Below are 19105 nucleotides of genomic sequence, written 5' to 3'. Positions count from 1 at the left end.
TTGCATTACATAAAGGATGCAATATGTGGCAGGCAGCCTTTCACATCCCAAACGTGCGATGTCACATTAAGGAGTGGGAGGGGATACAGTATTGCTGGACCAGCAGTACCGAAAGAATGGTAAAGGGTGTATTCAACTTAGTAAGCAATGGATATACTGGAAATGAGGAAAGCAACAAACTGGAGGCAAATTTCAGCAACCACCGGGTTTTTAAATCAACAATGATTTAAGGCTTGGGAGCAACACTGGACACTTTTAATCTTGCGTCTTAAAACACTAAAATATGCTGTCCTTCGGGTAAATTGTGACTAAAAAGAAATGCAAAAGCCTATAGATACTTCCAATGCCTAAGGACTACGAGCAGAGATGAAATGTTCAAAGTGTGCTACTTAACACTGTTACTCATTAAGGGAAGATGAAATTAAGAGGGTAAAAAAAATACACTGTCTGAAACCAAAGAGAAAAGGCACTCCAACAGCGTGAATCAGTAGGTCATGGAGGAGGAACACGCTTCAGTCTTCCTACATCCCATCTCAAACATCAGTACTTTTGAAATTTCGATGAACGTGGAAGGCACCTAAAAAAATTTAATACTGAACAATGGAGCGGAAATTGAAAGCAAACCAAAGGAAACAAGCGATTCTTCTACTGGTAAGACTTGGACCACAGGGCCCAGTGAGTTCCAGTCCCAGTGATCCTATACCATACCACGTGCATAATTTAGGTGCAAACGTACCAAACGTCAACAAAAGTGATTCCAGGCACCTAAAGTAAAATCTCATGAGAAAACCCACTGTTCTAGAAGATGATGGTAGTTGGTGGAGTGCTGGGGAAAAGAACGGCAGAAGGACAGAACCACAACAGAGCCTGTGCACTCACCAGGGTTCACACCTTTGTGATGGATCAGAGAACTGCACAGGCAGAGTGAAAACTCAGTTGTGGCTTAAAGAAACATGCAGCTTGGTTTATAGGAGAGATATTTTTTGTTAAAGACCAAGAACATGCTCTCTCACTGTGAAGAATTATGCAAGCAGAGGAATCTGGAAAGGAAAGGTACAGCTCAGGTACGAAAATCCAGTGTATCCTCAAACCTGGGAGCATTTTATGTGCAAGTAGTGGCAGTAATGCTTTCAGTCTAAAGGAAATGGCAGAGGCACATAGAACTGGAGAAAAATTAGTTTGTTTTGCAAAACAAGAATATTAAGTAGGGCATAACAATACACTGCAGCAGCAATATCTGAAGCCTGGATGACTACAAATTCAAAAAGCCCTGGTAATTTTGTCATTAAATAATTTAATGCAGCAACATTTAAGGTTTTGTACCTCTGCCTCTGTCAAACAAAAAAAACAAAAGCCACCACAACACTAAGAAACTCACAGCAATTCTGAACAATGACTCGGAATACCTATTCTGTCTCAAACAGCCTGCTAATTAAGCTCTTTGAGCTCTACTAACCAGTTTTTCCAATGCATAGAGGAAAGTAATTTATTACAGACCGGAATACAAAATTTAATATTAACAACACAACCTGTGACTGCAGCATTTTTAATTTGATCAGCAAAAACATAAATAAAAGCTGCAACCTGACAGCTAAGAAGGTTAATCTGTAATAGTTAGATTTACGTAGATTACTTCACACAGCATCTGGAAAGATGCTGAGAAAAGTAAAGCCACTTTATTGTATTCCAAAATGTGCTACCCATAAAAATTTCGTTATCCATCAATACTCATGAGTGCAGCAAACCTACTTAACAAATTTGCTTTGGCTTTAAGACAGAACTTTCAAGAACTTCAAAACAACAGCAGAAATTTAAGTAAACTTTAAAAGTTTATAATATTCCTTTTAGATACTTGATGGTAATAGAAATAATGAAAAAGAAAACAGCTTCAAGGAGAAAACAGAACTAATATGTGCACACAACAAAGTCCTATCACTTAAATTTCTTGGTACTTTTGTTGAAAAGAAAGTTGGCATGAATATACCCCTCACATTTTCTTGAGACTGAGAAGCAAAAATTTTCCTTTTAAAAATGGCATATTTAATCTGTTTCAGCCTACACCTTCTCCTATATAGGACACTATTCACATGTATGGCACTGAATGTACCATGTGTTGTTTTGACTACAAGCCATTCCTGCTGGCTGACCACCACCAAAACCAGCGCACATTTTGATACACAACTCTTGTAGAAGAGCTCTTCACAATATTAAACGTGTAGGTAGTAAACAGAGGAGAGGGAAAATACATTTATTTTTCCTTTTGTTTCCAGTTTGGCAAAGCACCTAAACATGCCTAACCTGGCGCAAGTATCACAATCCTACCAGTAAACAAAGTTAAGGTAACAAAGCAGCTATTCCAATGTAGTAGAAAGGATAAAGGGGGGAAAACTGTTCAGGCAAGCTCTCAAGGTGTTCATGTTTGGGGGTTTTTTGGTTGTGGGTTTTTTTTTTTTTTCTTTTGTTTTAAGACAAAGTGGCTTCCAGAGCAGGAAAATATTCAAAGAAAAAGTAGAGAAATAGGAGAAAGCTATGCACTGGTAAATAGAAATTACACAGATACAGCACATAGGAGAACAGAGGACTCTTTAAAAAAGGAACTGCTAGAGAATACTTCCTCCTTGTTACATGTCCCATCTTCTCATGCCCTACCTACCCATCCTCACAACAAGGAAAGTCAAAATACCCCCTACATGTAACCAACAGAATCCTAGGGAACAGGAAGCCTGTTGATACCTAATTTGAGGTGCTTTAAAATACGTTTGAGCACAATTATCCACACAGGGCAGCAGGCACATTAGACTTTCTAGCACAAAAACTGCAGCCCCTCTAGTACAGTAACAATTAATCATACTGGCAATGCTGCCATTTGTTTGCTTGCAGGTGAGTATGACACAGCTTTTTGTCCATCTGCTTTTGCAACACCACTTAAAAAACATCTAACTGGAAAAAAAACAGTCTGGGCTCTTGTGAATAAAAATAATAAAAACATTCAGGTTTTCTTCCCCTCCAGGTGATATGTTCCACTGATTAAACAGATGCTGTGAGAGTCCTAAGAACAGCACTACTAGGTCAGAGCAGAGGTCTGCCTAGTCCAATATCCTGTCTCCAGCAGCACCTGCAAGCCAGTAACTTGCACTGAAATTCCTAGCAGGGACAAGTAGGAACATCTTCAAAATCAAGTGATGGATACGGCTCAGGAAGAATGGAAAACAGCAGCTGTATCTAAGAAACCCCAGCAGCGAGTCAGCCAAAGCAGAGCCAGTGAGCAAAGTTGAAGAAGTGGACTTGGACTTCAGTGACATGGTGCTTTCTTCCCCTCTTTCTCTTTAGAAAGAAAATCTCACAGGGATGGTAATGACCACAAGATTGGGGCATCAGAGAAATGGGAAACATGGCACCTGGGCAAACCCTGTCTTAATAGGCATGTGGAGGCACAGAAGGGCCTGAACAAAACCCAGTCTGTACCACGAACGGTTTGAAAAGTCAGAGGCTGCAACACCCTATCAATAACCACTCCAGGAATGAAGCACAGGACACGAAGTAGAATGCTGCTGAAATCCAAAAATGTAGGCTTGTCTGTTGGCAAAGGCTGAGCATCAGAGCAACTTCCAAAAATCCTTCTCAGTAATATGTTGGCTATCAGTGCTAACTATAAGCACGCAATTGCCAGTAAGCTGTGTACAAAGGCTGTTGGACTCCCAATTCAGGCAGCAAGAGAAAGTATCCTTCGAACAGCAGAAAGGAATAGATGGTAAGCAGCATCAAGGATGTGCAGGTGTAGAAAACAGTGATAAACCCCCATTCTCCATATGTTCTTGTACGTTAACAACATAGCATTACTAGAAATTAATGCCTCAACCAGAAGTCAAATTAAGATGATACCTTAAGTTTCAAAGCATTAGGACTGAACCTCTGCAGTTTTCTGGAAGCAAAGGAAAGGATTTAAGGCCAGGCAAGACCTCCATGCAGTAGATATCCCAAAAGGAACTTGGCTCTCTACAGATGGCATCTCACTTAGGTTGGCTCGATGATGTAAATAGGTCCTTGCTCAAGTCAGTTAGAGTAACCCCAAAAGCAAAGCAGATCTGAAGGATGGGGTCCGAGTGGATTGAGTCTGAAGAGGTACTTTATCTCATCAGTATAGGGACTGCACATAAACTGAGCTAGCAGAAAACACAAGAGAGGAAAAAGACAGGAGTGCCGAAGACAGACACACTCCCATGGGCAGCAGATCCCAACTGAACTGAAGGCCTCAGGTTGACTGTTCCCAGAAATCAAGCAGAAGATCTTGCAGGGCTCTTCTTAATGTAGAGAAAAGCACCTGTATGCTAGGAAGTCAAGTGATGATGATGATGGATCAGCTCTGCAACAGAGAAGGGGGCAAGAACTTCCTGGCTCACTGAAAAACAGCTACTGCAGGCAGGTCAAATAATCCTGGTCACAAGTTTACCAAACACCATCTTAAAGCCAAGAAGAAACTCCTAATGCAGCGTTGGTAAAAAAGCAGTCTTGTGAAAAGGGACAGCAGGAGGTAGGCCACTTCCAAAACCATTTAGACTGGTTTTACAGAGGTCCCTTTTGTTCTTGGACAAGTTGTCTAGCAAGGGCACTGGGGAGATGGGCAGACGTGACAGCCACAGCACAGCCGTGCTGCTTTGTTGGTATGGCTGAAGGGCAGAGGGTCTTCAGTAGCAGGGAACAGATGAATGCGGGGAAAGTCAGCCTCAGAGCCCTGACAGGTATCTCTTGGTGTGCTGCCTACTGCTGCCCCAAAAGACCCTGCCTCAGCTGGAATCCAGCTCATCGTTAATGGACACTGCTGCCAAACTCCCAGAGCTTTCCTGGAACTCTCTCATTCCTTTCCTCCCCATTCTCCTTGTCCTTCTTGGGCTAAAAGGAAAGAAAAGAAACTGGTTAGGGACAGAAGCTGTGCATGAATGCTGCCGCACAGGGTCTGCACTTCTAGAGGGAAGGGCGTAACAAGGGAAAAAGGAGAGACAACACTGGAGGTTAAGGGTAGACTGCCATCAAATAGAGGGTTTCACCAACAGAGCCGTTCCATCTGGCTCTTCCCTGATAGACAGTTATCTTCAATGCAGATGATTTGAAGGATGGAAAAAAGTCAGCAGACACTGAAAATCCTCATAAATAACCCTGTATCTGGAAGTCACAACTTCAGAGGTTTAAGTGTACTTGTACTGTTAAGGAAAGCCATACTGCTAACCTTTTCTCACTAGATTTGATAGGAAGGTGATGTTATTTACCCAAACCAAGCAGTTAAAACTGAAGAATAAACTGAATATGCATTAAAGACATTTAACACACTTCAGAACAAGCTCAGGACTGAAACTACTGAGGTTAATTAGAAGGCTCTTTCACACCTCACAGGTCATGCCTGCTTGCTTTCTGCCTATTTGCCCCAACACTCATTTCAATTGCTTCTTTCCAATAATCAGAAATCAAAATTCTTTTGTTCGCCAGCGCAGAATATGCACCAGGCGACTGCAGAGAGGTGATAAAGAAAATGAATGCAAATTTGACCATTTTCTTCAGCACTTAGAATAGACATCAACCCATACCAAACATATTTTAGAAAACCAGCACTAAGACACTACTATTTCTGTGTTCCCTCCCCCACAGTGTTAATGAATTTAGTTCAGATACTTAATGCAAATGTTCATTTAGATAACCAATATTTGGGGATTGTCTTGAATCTGCAGCCCTTAGAATAGGATATGCAACTGAAATTAAGTTTATCTCTGCTGAAGAACAGAATACACTTCAGGAAATAAGCTGTAAGAATAAAATAACTAGGCTACCAAATTAAGATCAACTTATCAAAGCTCTTTAATGACATTCAGAGCCATATATTTAGTTTTTTTAAAAAATAATCCTAGATTTTAGGTTTAAATGACTCTTAAACATGTCTGTTTTTCCCCCCCTGTCTTATAATATTTTATTCTCCACATGCAGCTGGAGGTACCAGACAAAGACTATAACCAGAAATGGAAGCATGCTCTGTATTCCATCTGATTCACAGAAAGAATTTTCTTTTTCCAGCTCTGAAACACATTCAACTTCTGCTTTTCCGGGCACTTGACTTTCAACTGCAGCTACACTGTTCTGACTACTCCTTCCTTGCTGCATTTTGGACCATGCACTCAACACAAAGAAATAACTCCCATACAAATCTCATGTATCCGCTAAAATACAGTGAGGCCAATCTAAAAGTCAATTCCTGAAGAACCTAAGGTAATTCACTTAATTTGGTATTATTTTTCAGACAAAAGAACTCTACCAGAGTACTCTGCTGCACAAATATTTTTTCAATTTCAGCAAACATTGTCTTCTGCTTTCAAGGAAGTCAAATGTAGAAAGCTGCACTGTTTCTTACAGAGATTCCCTGCACAGCTAATTTAAGGGGCACTACTAAATACAGCCTTTAAATGCAATCAAACCAAATGCCAGAATTATATTCACTTTGTACATGGCAACCACCACAGTATGTAACTTTGGGGTTTTTTTCCTGTTCTGAAGGATTGCATTAATTCTCATTTACTACTAGCGCAAAGCAACTGCTGCTAACAGTCTAGTCTAACAAGATCTACCAAATAAGTGATCAGAGATCAGTGAGTAGTTACTACCGCTTTATGGAGAATTACTAAAAATACCCTTCCAAGTCAACAAGGGAATAAACTACCTCTACAAGGTATTTTTCTCCTAAACCCTGTTATTAGGTGGGCTTATGCCAGGAGGCATGACTGTTTACATACTTGCTAAAGAGTTTAAGTCTTATCTAACGTAATCCCTACATTCTATAATCCTATCTGTTTAATGTATTTTAAGTGGGGAAAAAACCGCTGGAACCAGTAGTATCTCAAAATGGAAGGCTTTTTCAAAGCACAATCAGTGAACTGGACATCAAATGTAAAAGTAGTTTATGCTCAGATTAGACTTTCAGTCATTTAGAATCAGGTAACAACGCTGGGTTTGACAGTAAGCTGTATTTATCTGCATATGGGTCAATTTTTTCTTCCAATAGCAAACACTTCTGGTATGCCCTTTTACAAAATTCCCAGAGAAAACATATACAAAACACTGGTAGCCTCTGCATGCCCAGTTTCCAGTGAATGTATGTTCTATCTGAAGCTTCTAAACATAAATAGCTGAGACCTATTTTCCTTGAGTAAAAATAAGTATTTTCCCCCCATGACAAAGCAACAAAATTTTACTAGTATTTCTGCAATTTCCAGCCTGCGTATTTCAAATGCAGACTCAACTGTGTGATGGTTACCTATTGACATGAACTATACTACCAAAAGGTATCTTTCCTATAATTGAATTTAACCGTTACTCCTGGTTTTGCTTTGTGTCTTTCCAATATGATGAGCTTTCGGAGTCCCCCTTTGATCCCAAGATGGACAGTATGACCTCTCGCTCATTTATGCTATCAGGCATCAAAACCTCCCATTAAAATACGTAAAGCTTAGCTGTTGCCTGCTACAAACACTGGGCCAATACTAGTTTACTGTTTACTAAGGAAAGCTTAAGTAGTGTTTTCCTGCTACTGTACGCTTGCCATCAGATTCAAGAGCTTCCCTCATGAAGAGCTGTACTGTTGGGGAACATGATCGTACCTGGCTTCCTTCCCTCTTGCCTCCTAGGGTCACCACCGCAGTGTGCAATTAATGGCTTCTGCTCCTGAGGATACAGACCTTCTCCATCCACTGTTTTCAAAACAATTACTGATTCCAGATGCTGAAATTAAGGCTGCTTAATTAGGCCTCAAATTTCAGGGGACATCAAGCATGCAACCTCTGAACAGCACGTTCCAGACAAACACCAGTTCAGTGCCATCATTCACTGAACACGCTTGGTTAAATAAAATCTGGGTCTTTGCTTCTTACAGCAGCACCTTTTCGGTATGTGCTGGTAAGCTGCTTGTTACACAGCAAGACAGGAAAAGAGAATTTTTAGAGGCCAGATGATGCCAACTAAATGTAGTGTGGACATACTTCTGGACCAGAAGGGGTTCGTGGTAGCTTGCTCAGCGTACAGGCAGAGCAATTCCTAGGTTAGGAATTTACTGGTTTCTATGGAGAAATGAGCATTCAACACTGCTTTTATGTGGAAGATGTTTTCCTGTACTCTCTCATAATGCTGCATTACTTCTGACACTGCCATTTTGTTAGCTTTTGCTTCTTGGATCATATGGTTGAACATCCAAAGAGTGAGGAACGGACAATCCGTAACTTTCAGAGAGGACTACAGGTAAACCAGTCAGTATTTCTTTATTTCTTTCTCTCCTAACATGTAAGGACACACAGATGCTACTGCTTTGAGTCAATAGCTTGCTTGTCCTTGATTTTCACAGCGATCATCAGTATTTATATTACACTTAGAATGCCACAATTATTTCTGAACTGTAGTTTTAATCTGAGTCTGCATCAGTCCTACTACAAATACCTGAAATTAAAACAAAAGAGGTAAAAAAAATATCTTCGTACATAATCTTAAAAGAATTCCTTATTAAAGAAGGAAGGATTTAAAAACAAAGTTGCATTTTAGGCAGAGGAGCAATGAAGTTCCTGATTATGCATGCAAAGAACATCAAATTGTACCACACAGCAGGAATATGCAAACTCTGTCATAAGTTAAGTGATGCACAGAAATCCTGTATCAATAAATATTCTGCTTTACAGCACGCCTGGATCATTTTAAGACTTGAAAGACTGAGACTCAAAGATTTTTAGATATGGATCATTTGAAAATTCCAAGATGTAAACTCCTGTGCAAATTACAGGGAAACAAGAACGTAATTCTGAAGAGCTCACCTAAGGGCACCAAATCAATTAAAAAATTAGTAACAAATACCTCCTTCTCCCACACACAAACTATGTCAACAAGGACAACTCACTTGGCCAGCAGCAGTTAGTGTGACTGACAAGACACTACGCTGAGCGCATCTTTTGTTTTCAAACACAGGACAAAACAAGTTCAGCATTTCTTCTCTCAAAATTTTCCAATTAATTCAAGCCCTCTCTTTCCCCAAAGTCAGGAAGATACAGATCACTGGCTTTCTTTGGACAGAAGAAATAAATAGCATCTGCAACACTATATAGCTTCACATCACTTGTAAACACTGAGCCTCACATCCATCTGACGCCACAGTCTTCCTCTATGAAGTCATCTTCGTTCATCTAACACTGTTCTAAAATGTTTATGCCATTTAGTTTTTTTTTTAATTCAAGTTCCTTCTCATTTTTTGAGAGCAGCTGATTAAACCTGAACAACTGGGTTGTTGGACGAAATATGCTGTAGCTACGAAACAGTACAGCAGGGACCAGTTTCACTGTTAATTTAAAATGCTAGAATTAATTAGGTAGTGTAAATGAAGAATTTAATAAGCACACTTTACAACCACAAGTTCTGCTTTTATTAAACACCCCTGCCAAATGAAGGCAACTATCTTCAGTCTGTTTTTCCTTGTCTCATTCCCTTAAAATCTCTGCAGTGAAAAAACCCAATTTTTCTACTGCAACCCCTCCCCCATAATTAAAATGTATGCCTGACTTCCATCTCCTCTTTCAAGTCATTAGCATCTCTTAAAAATGCTACTGTATATCCTGCCTGTTCTGAGAAGCTACCAAACAAAACCGAAGTTTACAATTTTGGTTTTGAATACCAAATTAAAGGCTGTCTTAGAAGCTGTCATTCCTATTCAACTCAGTACGGTGTACTACCAAATTAGCATTTTTTTTTTTCCAGTAAAGGAATATGCTTGTTTAAAAACGTGTCTTTCCAAAGCGAGGGGTAACATCACAAATCAATTTTCTTAAAAAGCCCTACTACTGCTCTAAGACTGCAAAAAGACTGGGAGTAAATTATTCCTGACATATATTGTTTAATCCATTTTAAAATTAATAAAAAAGTTCAGATAATAAATTCTCTCAAAGAGATCTTGCATGTTTAACAGCATTTGTGTAGCTCTGAGCTCCTAGGAGAAAGTATTTTGGAAGCCTAAACATTATTTCACAAAATCTATGAAATTCCTATAACAGGACAGAGGGACAATCTTTTACATGAACCAATTCAATCCTATCTAGCCTCAGAAATACATTCAAGATTTTCTAATATGGTTTTGCCAGCGTAACTGTTTAATGATGATGTGGTTTATGACTTTTTATTTTTCTTGAAGCAACCTCTTCCCGTAATTAGCCTGGCTTTCCTTGATGTAACCAATATTTTACCTTGGCAAGAAGGAGAAAAACTTAGTATCTATGAAGACAACCCTTATTTCTAACTGAAAGAGCTCCAACATTCATTTGGAGGCACACTGCAACAGCACACTTTGCTGAGATTTATTAAAAACACAAAATTTTGAACAGAAACAATGGAAGATCCAAAAGCAGACAAAATCTAAATTGTTTCAGACCCTCACCAGTTCAGCAAGAATAGCTTAAGTAGTTACTGTTTCTTCTGCAATACAGCTTTTCCTGTCAAAAAATCTACACTGACTTTTTAACAAGAAAAAAAAAAAAACAGAATCCCTGAGAAGCCAGTCATTCCTGTTACAGCCTACTGGCATACTTCCTCCCTTCCCTTCCCAAAACCCATAAAACCCCCAGAAAGCCTAATGAGGAACACACTTACATGACGATCCAGAAAGATGAGCTGGGTATGACCTCAGTGCATTTCCATTTTGTTACTGTCAGTGTTCTAAGAACCTTTAAAAACATGGACTGCTTCTGGCAGGACTGCGTTCAATTTGCTAACTGAATTCAATGTGAGAAATGAACACGCATCCTAAAATCCAGTAAGGTTGCACAGTGCCTTGATAACAGGCCTGAAAACCTTGGCAGATTGAATTCTGTTTTCAAAAGTGGCACAGACACTTTGGAGGACAATTCTTTTTTTGCAAATTCGGTTCTGTTGCACTTGTATCACTTTTTAAAGAAACATGTAAGCTCCTCCGTCACTTAGGGGTGTAAAACTCAAAGCACCTGTGTACGTTTTTTAAAGAATGGTTCCTGTAAAGTATTTTACTGACCATAAAGATCGTACAGAAACAAAAAGCACAGGCAAAAAACTACTCAAGGATGTTAGAAGATTATATAGCAAATTTCTCACATTTTCAAATACAGAGACAAAAGCCTGGAGATGGAATGAAACAAAAAGGATACTGTTCTTAGCTGATGAAGTAATGGCTTTCTGTCCAAAGACAGCCAATTCTCTACAAAACCAACACTGAATATCTACAGTCTTGAAATTATATTGTGAGGAAATTGCTATGAATCTGAGGGATATGAGAAGCAAAAAAGCTCATGAAACGCAGGACCTGCCATGATCAAAATTCAAGCTAGGCACACTAGACCTTTGCAGATGAGTGTTAGGTATTCGCTTCTGTCTGAAATAACTGAACTAACCTGCAATTTAATTTCTCAGATTATTTTTGGACTAAACGAAAAACAACAGTCTGGAGATAAACTGGTCTGGTGACAGGTATCAAGGGTGGTATGTCACACGGAATACTGCACCAACTATGCTTATAAAAGGAGAGGACTTCAGTTATTTGCATGGATATTTTTGGAACAGGAGTTTAAGTGATTTTTTTTTAAAATAGATAAAAATAAATAATAAATAAAAGGCAATTCCATTTTTCAGTCTTCTTCCTTTTAATACCCCTGAAGCTGCAGCCCAATCAGAAGATATTTTGAAATAGATACATCATGGTCAACATGCTAAAGCAAGCTCTGCTGGACTACACTTCCGAAGACTTGAGCTGCCCTGCAGCTACTGCCATTTGTTATGTGCCTTGCGTTCAACCAGAACATTGCTATATGTCAGGAAGTAAATAAAGAAGCAGCATTGCATGTTTAAAAGCACTAAGCAGATCATCCTAATGCTGCCAACAGAACGGCTGCCAGGCTGTTATGGAAGTAGGTATGATAATTTGTATTTTAATTCCTCATCTTTACATGGTGCCTCTTTCCACAAAGCACACACCCAGGTTGCCAGGAGCTCATCTGAGACTGCTCCTTTCCTGGAATCCTTTCCTTCCCAAGGCTGTTGCTCTCTGTGCTAAACATAACAATGCAGGTGATGCACTAAACAGCAGTGAAATTTCAGCTGTTCCCCACCTACGGTGCGAGTAGACACACAACCTATAAAACTAACCTATAAAGCAAGCTATAAAAGCTGATTGTTCATCCCATCATCTTGTGCATCAGTGAATTTCCTGGCTGCTGCAGCAAGGACAGAGTAGGCTAGGTGAATATGCAGCCATCCACACCTCCTCTAGCAACAGTGCAGACATTTCTCTCCTTTTTGAGGTAGTAACTGTAAGGGGAGGCTTTTCTTATTCTGAAGGGACCTACCAATGGGTGTCACTTCACGCAGAAAAGGATCATGGTGAATTAAAATGTTTTCAGGGAACAGAGCTCATTAAACAATATCCAGAAATGTCCGAGCGAAATCCAGAGCAGTGGCTCCCAACTACAGAGCACTGCTGTGGTAAATAAACCGTGACAGGCACGCAGAACCACCTTGACTTTACAGTGTTGCTAACAGGCAAAAATTTGATGAGGTATGGTGAAAGAACTAGGCAGAATCTGGAACACTCAGTTGGCTCCAGCCATTTAGACTACCCTCCATAAAAACCCGAATGATCAGGAAAGTAATGTCATCACCTGAGCTCTGCTGCAAGAAGCTGCATAGCGTGTCACATGCACGCAGACTGGCAATGTTTGTACTTCTCCTCAGATCTGTACAGAGGCTGAAAGACAAGGGGCTTCTTCTACAGTTGTTCAAGATCCAATGTGCATCATTGAAAACTTAAGGTTTATTATCTGAAGAATTCATCACAGTATCTGCAGTATTCCCCGTGTTAAGCACTTGCAGTAGGCACCGAGGTTTTGCTGACCCCAAATGTAAACGGACCCTGACGCACAACAAGTCAACAATATGAAGCACTTACCTGTAATTTTGTCTCTCACGAGCTTGCAGGATTCAATTTCACCAATGCTCCCAAAGAGACTCCTGAACTCCTCCTGGGTCATGTTCTGGGGTAAATAGTTGACTATGAGGTTGGTTTTGCTGTCATCTGTAGCAGCCCCTGTCTGCATGGGGGAAGGGCAGTTTCTACTGTTGCTGGAGGGTCCATTGGTTGTATTGGAAGTAGGGCCATTCGACACCTGAGGCTCCATGGTGCTAATTATCTACATCAAAATAAGAGGAGAAGGGAAAAAAAAAACCCACCCTTAAGTTTCATAGATACAATAGCTATTTTTAAAGATACTTACAAACGAATGAGTAGGTAGCATTCATGGCCAATTTAGATACTTCAACAAAAAACCCAGCTTGATTCCTCTGTTATTGTTGCAAAGTAGGTCATGCTAGTCTTCGGCTGTGAGCATATACTAAGATGCAGTTAAAAAACCTTTTTTGTTAACGTGAAGCTGATGTCTGCTTTCATCATGCAGCCATTTTCACAAATGTAAATTTAAACCACAAATTTAATTATAATTTAAGGTAATAATCATAATTAAAATTATAGTTCCATTAAATCAGATGAAGTAAGTGTATGGCTCTATATGAAAAGGTAAAATATTTTACCTATTTAATAACTGTATCACAGAGTGCAATGACAACAACATTAACCAGGCACAGTCAATCTGCAACATGTCGCCATCCAGATTCCCTTCAATTAATAAACTCAGAGTGTCCCAAGACATACCATTTACTGGTTCCAGTGATGACCTATATTCTCCAGTTATATTTTTCACTAACAAAGTGACACCTCTTTAAATAATAAAGCCCTGGATTTGCAATCTTCAGAGATACAAAGGTCTTCAGATATTTACTGGAACCAGAAAGGTTTAATCAGAGAAAGGCTTATCAGGCACAGGTGCAGGCTGGAATTTTAACAAGCACATCTATCTTGGAACACGAAACTCCAATTTTCACAGAAGAGAGTCAAATAGACCTTTCCAAAAAATGAAAAATAAGAATCCAGCTTAGCAAAGTGTGTGCAGGACAGTAGCCCCATTGTCACCAGTGCCACTGGTCACATGAGTAAAGCTGCCTGCATGTTTATCTGCAGAACACAAGCTTTCATCTGAAAATTGCACAGGCAGGCAAAGGAAGCAGAAAAAACTGGGTACTGCAAGCCTTTTCTATGTAGGTATTTGCCTCTACCACGGCTTCCAGACTGTCTTCACTGTCACCAGTACTGACAAGGGAAGGACATCTTAGTCTCAAATCTGGATAAATTAAAGCCATGTAAATGGTGGCTTTTGCTGTCTACAGAGAAGTTAGCAGTGTGCAGCTTCACTGGTATCTGTTATCAAAGAATATCCCTCAGATGGGCTCAGCTTTCCTTCATCAAAGACTCAGAGTCAATGATGCAGACTGCTGCCCCAGGCAGAAGACTCTATTGCCCAGGGACAGGGACAAACACAGGGAGAACTGAGGGCTAAGACACCACACACACTGAACCATGTGACCATCTTGAGTAGTAATTGATAATAATTATAATTATTATAATTACTCAAGACTCAATTTGCCTTTTTTTTTAAAAAAAAAAGATCTAGGGAGGTACATGTTGTGACAAATTGGGCCTGTAATTCAGGAGGATGGGGACACACACCAAAAAGGGGTGTCCATTCTAAAATTAACTGCATGAGGGTGGTTCAGACTCTAAATAGGCTGTATTCTGGTCAATTCTATTAGTATTTATTTTTACTTGAAATGCTTTGCTGTTAGTTTATTGCCTCATTTAGGAAATAACCCTCTTTTTCATCAATGGAAGTAAGTTTTGAACCACAATTATTTTTTATCATCAAGCCCAGGAATAGTTTCTTGGTTTAACATTTTTTAAATAAAAAGTCTTGCCACACTGTGCTTAACAGAAAGGCCTTAAATCACACAGCAGAATAGTTTTGAAAATACACCTCACAAAAATAGTTCACTTCGGAAGAAATCAGTACATCCAAACCAGAATCCCCCTGCCAATTTTACCAGCCACATGGCACCGAGCGCTGCTGACATCCTCTGTCAAGCTGTACACCAGCCCCATACACTCCTCAAGACTTTCCCTTTCACCTGGTACCAGCCATACTTCCTTTTTCAATCTGACTTCATACACATATTTACTCACACATACTACTAAATGCTTCAAATGCTGCTTAATCTTTTTAGCTCGGGATTCCAGCTGGAAGATCATCCTTTGATATCTGTACCTCTGTGACCCCGCAGACATCAACACCAACTCTAAGCTTCAGTAACAGCCTGCTGCAGGGTTGGGGTTTAGCACCCCAAGGCTGACTGTGCTTCAGCTGAGCACAGTGTGCTCATATATGATGTATCTGCATCAACTTGATTAAAACTGGGGGGGAAAGAATTCCAGTTTTGAGAATAAGATATACTCAGAAGATGAGTGAAACAGCTGATATGGTTAATTGCAGCTTTCCATGAGCATTTAAATCATCTGACCATATTCCTTCCAACATAAAAAACCTCACATGGTAAAGTGCAATTTTAGGGACTGATCCTGCCCTTCTAAACCAGACTGGAATACCACACCACTGGTTTCAGTTACAGCAAAAGCAGGATTTCAGCACAATGCACTGAGAAAGGTATATCACCTATTATTAGCAACAGACACAAAAGCCATCTATAGTTCCCCACAATAAACAATAACCTTGGATCTTTTAAAATCTGTGAAAGAACACAAAATTCAAAACGGGCTGGTGTCCTACTTCTATACTTCATAAACTTTTTTTAGTTACATTTTCAGCATGCTTACCTTCCACACCAAGGAAATTAAAAGAATTCAACTCAGACATTTAACACATTCAGAACATTAAAAGTAAGCTGTTCCTTAAAAATCTGTTCTTGAACAATGAGATTTCCTCATATACCTCATCAAAATAGCTTGGCATAAACCAATGCTGCACCAGGTGCCAGGTTTTCTTTCTAGTTATTCTCACTCAACTCCAATTAGATTTTCCTGATTTTTCAATAGTAGAAAGGAAAAATCAAGGCACTTATTTGCCTTTCAAATTATTGCAGTTTTGTAGATTACTGAAAATCAATTTGCTATATTAAAAAAACAATGGTTAGATAAAAATGCTGAAGAATTATTAAAAATGTTTCTGAAAAAGTACTTCAGATGTAATTTTACTGCATGATTTTGGTCTCCATTTACAGAGTGATTTCTGTGCAAAAGCAGTTATGTGCCAGAGCTTGCATTCAAAGTTCTCATGGGCACAAAGGAATAACACTTATTTTAGATGTACATATCGATTCACATCATTAGTAAACACTTAAATTATTAATGGTAACAAAAAGGTAAGTCCTAGCTCTTCTTTCCAAACATTCTGTCCTTTCCCCTACATGTCTGAAGCTCCAACCCACTGTTAAAGAGTTCAGTGTGCATGCACTGGGGCATTTATTGTTGATGACTGTCTTTAATATTAAAGTAGTTGCTGATCCCACCTCAGTCAGCACATAAGAGTAACATCAATTCAAGTAATAAATTTCAACATGCCATTTGCTGGTTTTTTTCTATCCACAACACTAAGATTTTAGATTTTTAAATCAATACCTGTACCACAGTATGAACGGTTTTTAAATAGATACCCTAGTTTCCTGGGCACACAGTTAACTTACATTTTAATTACTGGTAATAGCTTTTTTTAAAGGAAGTATTGGGCTTTAATTCAATTCTAGAGAAATACTAAGAGAGGCTGTAATTCTGTCTTACTCATCAAGCGCTTATTTGGATTCCAGCAAAATAAATGTGGTAAATCCAACAGTGATTTAACACCAATGTTATTTTTTAAAAAAACAAAATATACTCTTATCCCTTGAAGATTACATCTCTATAGATGCCACATTTTAGCAACACCTCTACGCTTTTGTAGACCTTCTCAGACCCAATTTATGCAGCTACTACTGGCCATGAAATATTACAGTGCAAACATCAGGTGTGATGACATATACATGCTACTGGTATAAAGAGGCATTTTGTTTTGGGTTGGGTTTTTTCTCCCCCCTCGCCCCCCCCCCCCCCCCCCAGTTACCATTGGCAGACACTGATAATTCATTCAGCTGCCAATAATTTGAATATTCTATCTTTATAACATTGAAAAAATACTATCTGTGACAGAACTTAAAGACTGCAATTTAAGTTAAAGGCAACCCGTATTTCAAATTCTGGATGTATTTCATCAGACTGCTGCTTTTAAAAAATGCCTTCTTGGCGTACTACTTTTCTCAGTATGGTAACGTATCAGCAAAGTACACAGTATTTTAGTTTGACAGATTTCACAAAGAAATGCTTTGCTGCTCGGGAAGACAGCACAAGCTTTGCCAGTGTTTTGCAAAACACTGCTTACCAAAAGGCTTGGTATAACCCCTCCTACAAAGTATCAGCGACAAGTAGCCATTATAGCATCTCCTACATTACAAACAATGTTTCAGAAATACTTCTGTCATATCTCCTTTTGTTTTTTAAAAAACAATTAATTCAATTAATTTCAATGTATTCTTGAAATATTATCTTGAAACAATGATGCAAAGAATACCTGTATGTATAAACACAACTATTACAATGCTTAAACAAGCTAGAGTAACTGACATTAATCTTCAATTAATACAGTAAATGTGACATCCATCTACCATTACAAAGCAGCTAATGAATCGTTTAGAAAACTACCCACAAACTAAGACAGTCTTATCTCTCTATTGCATGCATAAGTAATAGCCAATGGCTTGATAAATGTAAATATACATGCTTTATATTTACAATTTTTTTTCTCAGCAGTCTAGGTCTCTAAGTTAAACTGAAAGACTGTCACACATGTACACTGAAAGGAGCTTGTATTTAGCAAGTAATTAGTACCCATTCTTGTTATCTGAATTACGTATACTCCACAACAAATAGAAATTAAGTTGATATGTATAGAAAAAAAACCAGTAACAATGATTAAGTATTATCTATAGGCACAAAAAAGTGTTCTGAAACACACCACAAGCAATCTTTTCCCAAAATCAAAATCTGAAAAAAATTCTAAAAACTGGAGAATTCATGTAGACATCCATTTTGAGGACTCAAGTCAAAAAAATTTATCTACGAATAATGAACTGTTGTTCACAGCACCTAAATGCCAAGAAAAATGATCATGGTAAATTACACCTCATGAAGAATTCATGAGATCTAATTTTATATTATTTCTAAGTGTTCATTAATGAACAAACTCAGAACATTCTCATAAAAAAGAGTTTAGATAATGTAAGAGCTTTGCATTATTTATCTAAAAAACTCTTTTAATTAGCATTGCAAGTTGTTTGCTTTTACAAGTGAAAACAAATGGTGCCATGGCAGAGGTCCCACAGCCATCTCCTGAATGATGACAAAAGGAGAAACAAACAAAACCTCTCGAGGAAAATAAACGTAGATTCACAAAAGTTTCCTTCTATAATGGGAAGCAGGCTTTAACTCCCAGTGTATCTGCTCTTTTGAATGGAAGTCAGCACAGCCCAAGTCTGTCCCACAAGAACTTTTCTGCAGGTGAGGAATACCTAATTTACAGGAGTGCCTGACAGATCCATCCACAGCCCTCCCATCTGCTGATCTTTATGTGAATAGCCATACCAAAGCCAGAAGGTCAGTCTGTAGGTATGGAGTGGAACATATAAATATATCCAAGACCAGGTAGGTCCCTCAGCCCTGGACCAGCAGCAGCATGCTCCCATCCCATTTTCATATGCAGCCACTGCTACTCACTTCAGGGGGATTAAAGACATCTGTACATTTTTGCAGAATGAGGCACTGGATCATAAAAATCTTCAGGACAGATCATCTTCTTCCCATAGGAGTGTTAAAAAAGTGATTTTGAGTATTCATTGGTTCAAAACTACAAGTCCAGACAGAGTGAGAAGTAGGTGCACCTGAACCTCACATACACATTAGGTGGGCTTCTTTCTAAAGTGACCTTAGGAGAGGCAAACGATGCTCTGTGTGCAGCTCCAGTAAAGATTTTCTTCTCTGTAACACAACTGTCAAATTTCACCATCAATTACATTTTTATGTACTGCACAA

General features: G+C 39.0%; 1 protein-coding gene across 11 annotated transcripts in view; it reads right to left on the bottom strand.

Annotated features, from left to right (window-relative positions):
* Positions 1–19105, bottom strand: part of ELAVL4 (ELAV like RNA binding protein 4) — an 83207-nt gene that overhangs the window by 30646 nt on the left and 33456 nt on the right. For all 11 annotated transcript variants that reach the window (XM_055725130.1, XM_027807030.2, XM_014280860.3 and 8 more), the window contains exon 2: positions 12977–13217. In XM_055725130.1, coding sequence (XP_055581105.1) covers positions 12977–13205 — 229 coding nt within the window. In that variant the 5' untranslated portion in view covers positions 13206–13217. The remainder of the gene's footprint in view (positions 1–12976; positions 13218–19105) is intronic.

Source organism: Falco cherrug, chromosome 12 (genome assembly GCF_023634085.1).
Source record: "Falco cherrug isolate bFalChe1 chromosome 12, bFalChe1.pri, whole genome shotgun sequence".
Lineage (NCBI taxonomy): Eukaryota > Metazoa > Chordata > Aves > Falconiformes > Falconidae > Falco > Falco cherrug.
This window is presented reverse-complemented; position numbering and strand designations above follow the sequence as displayed.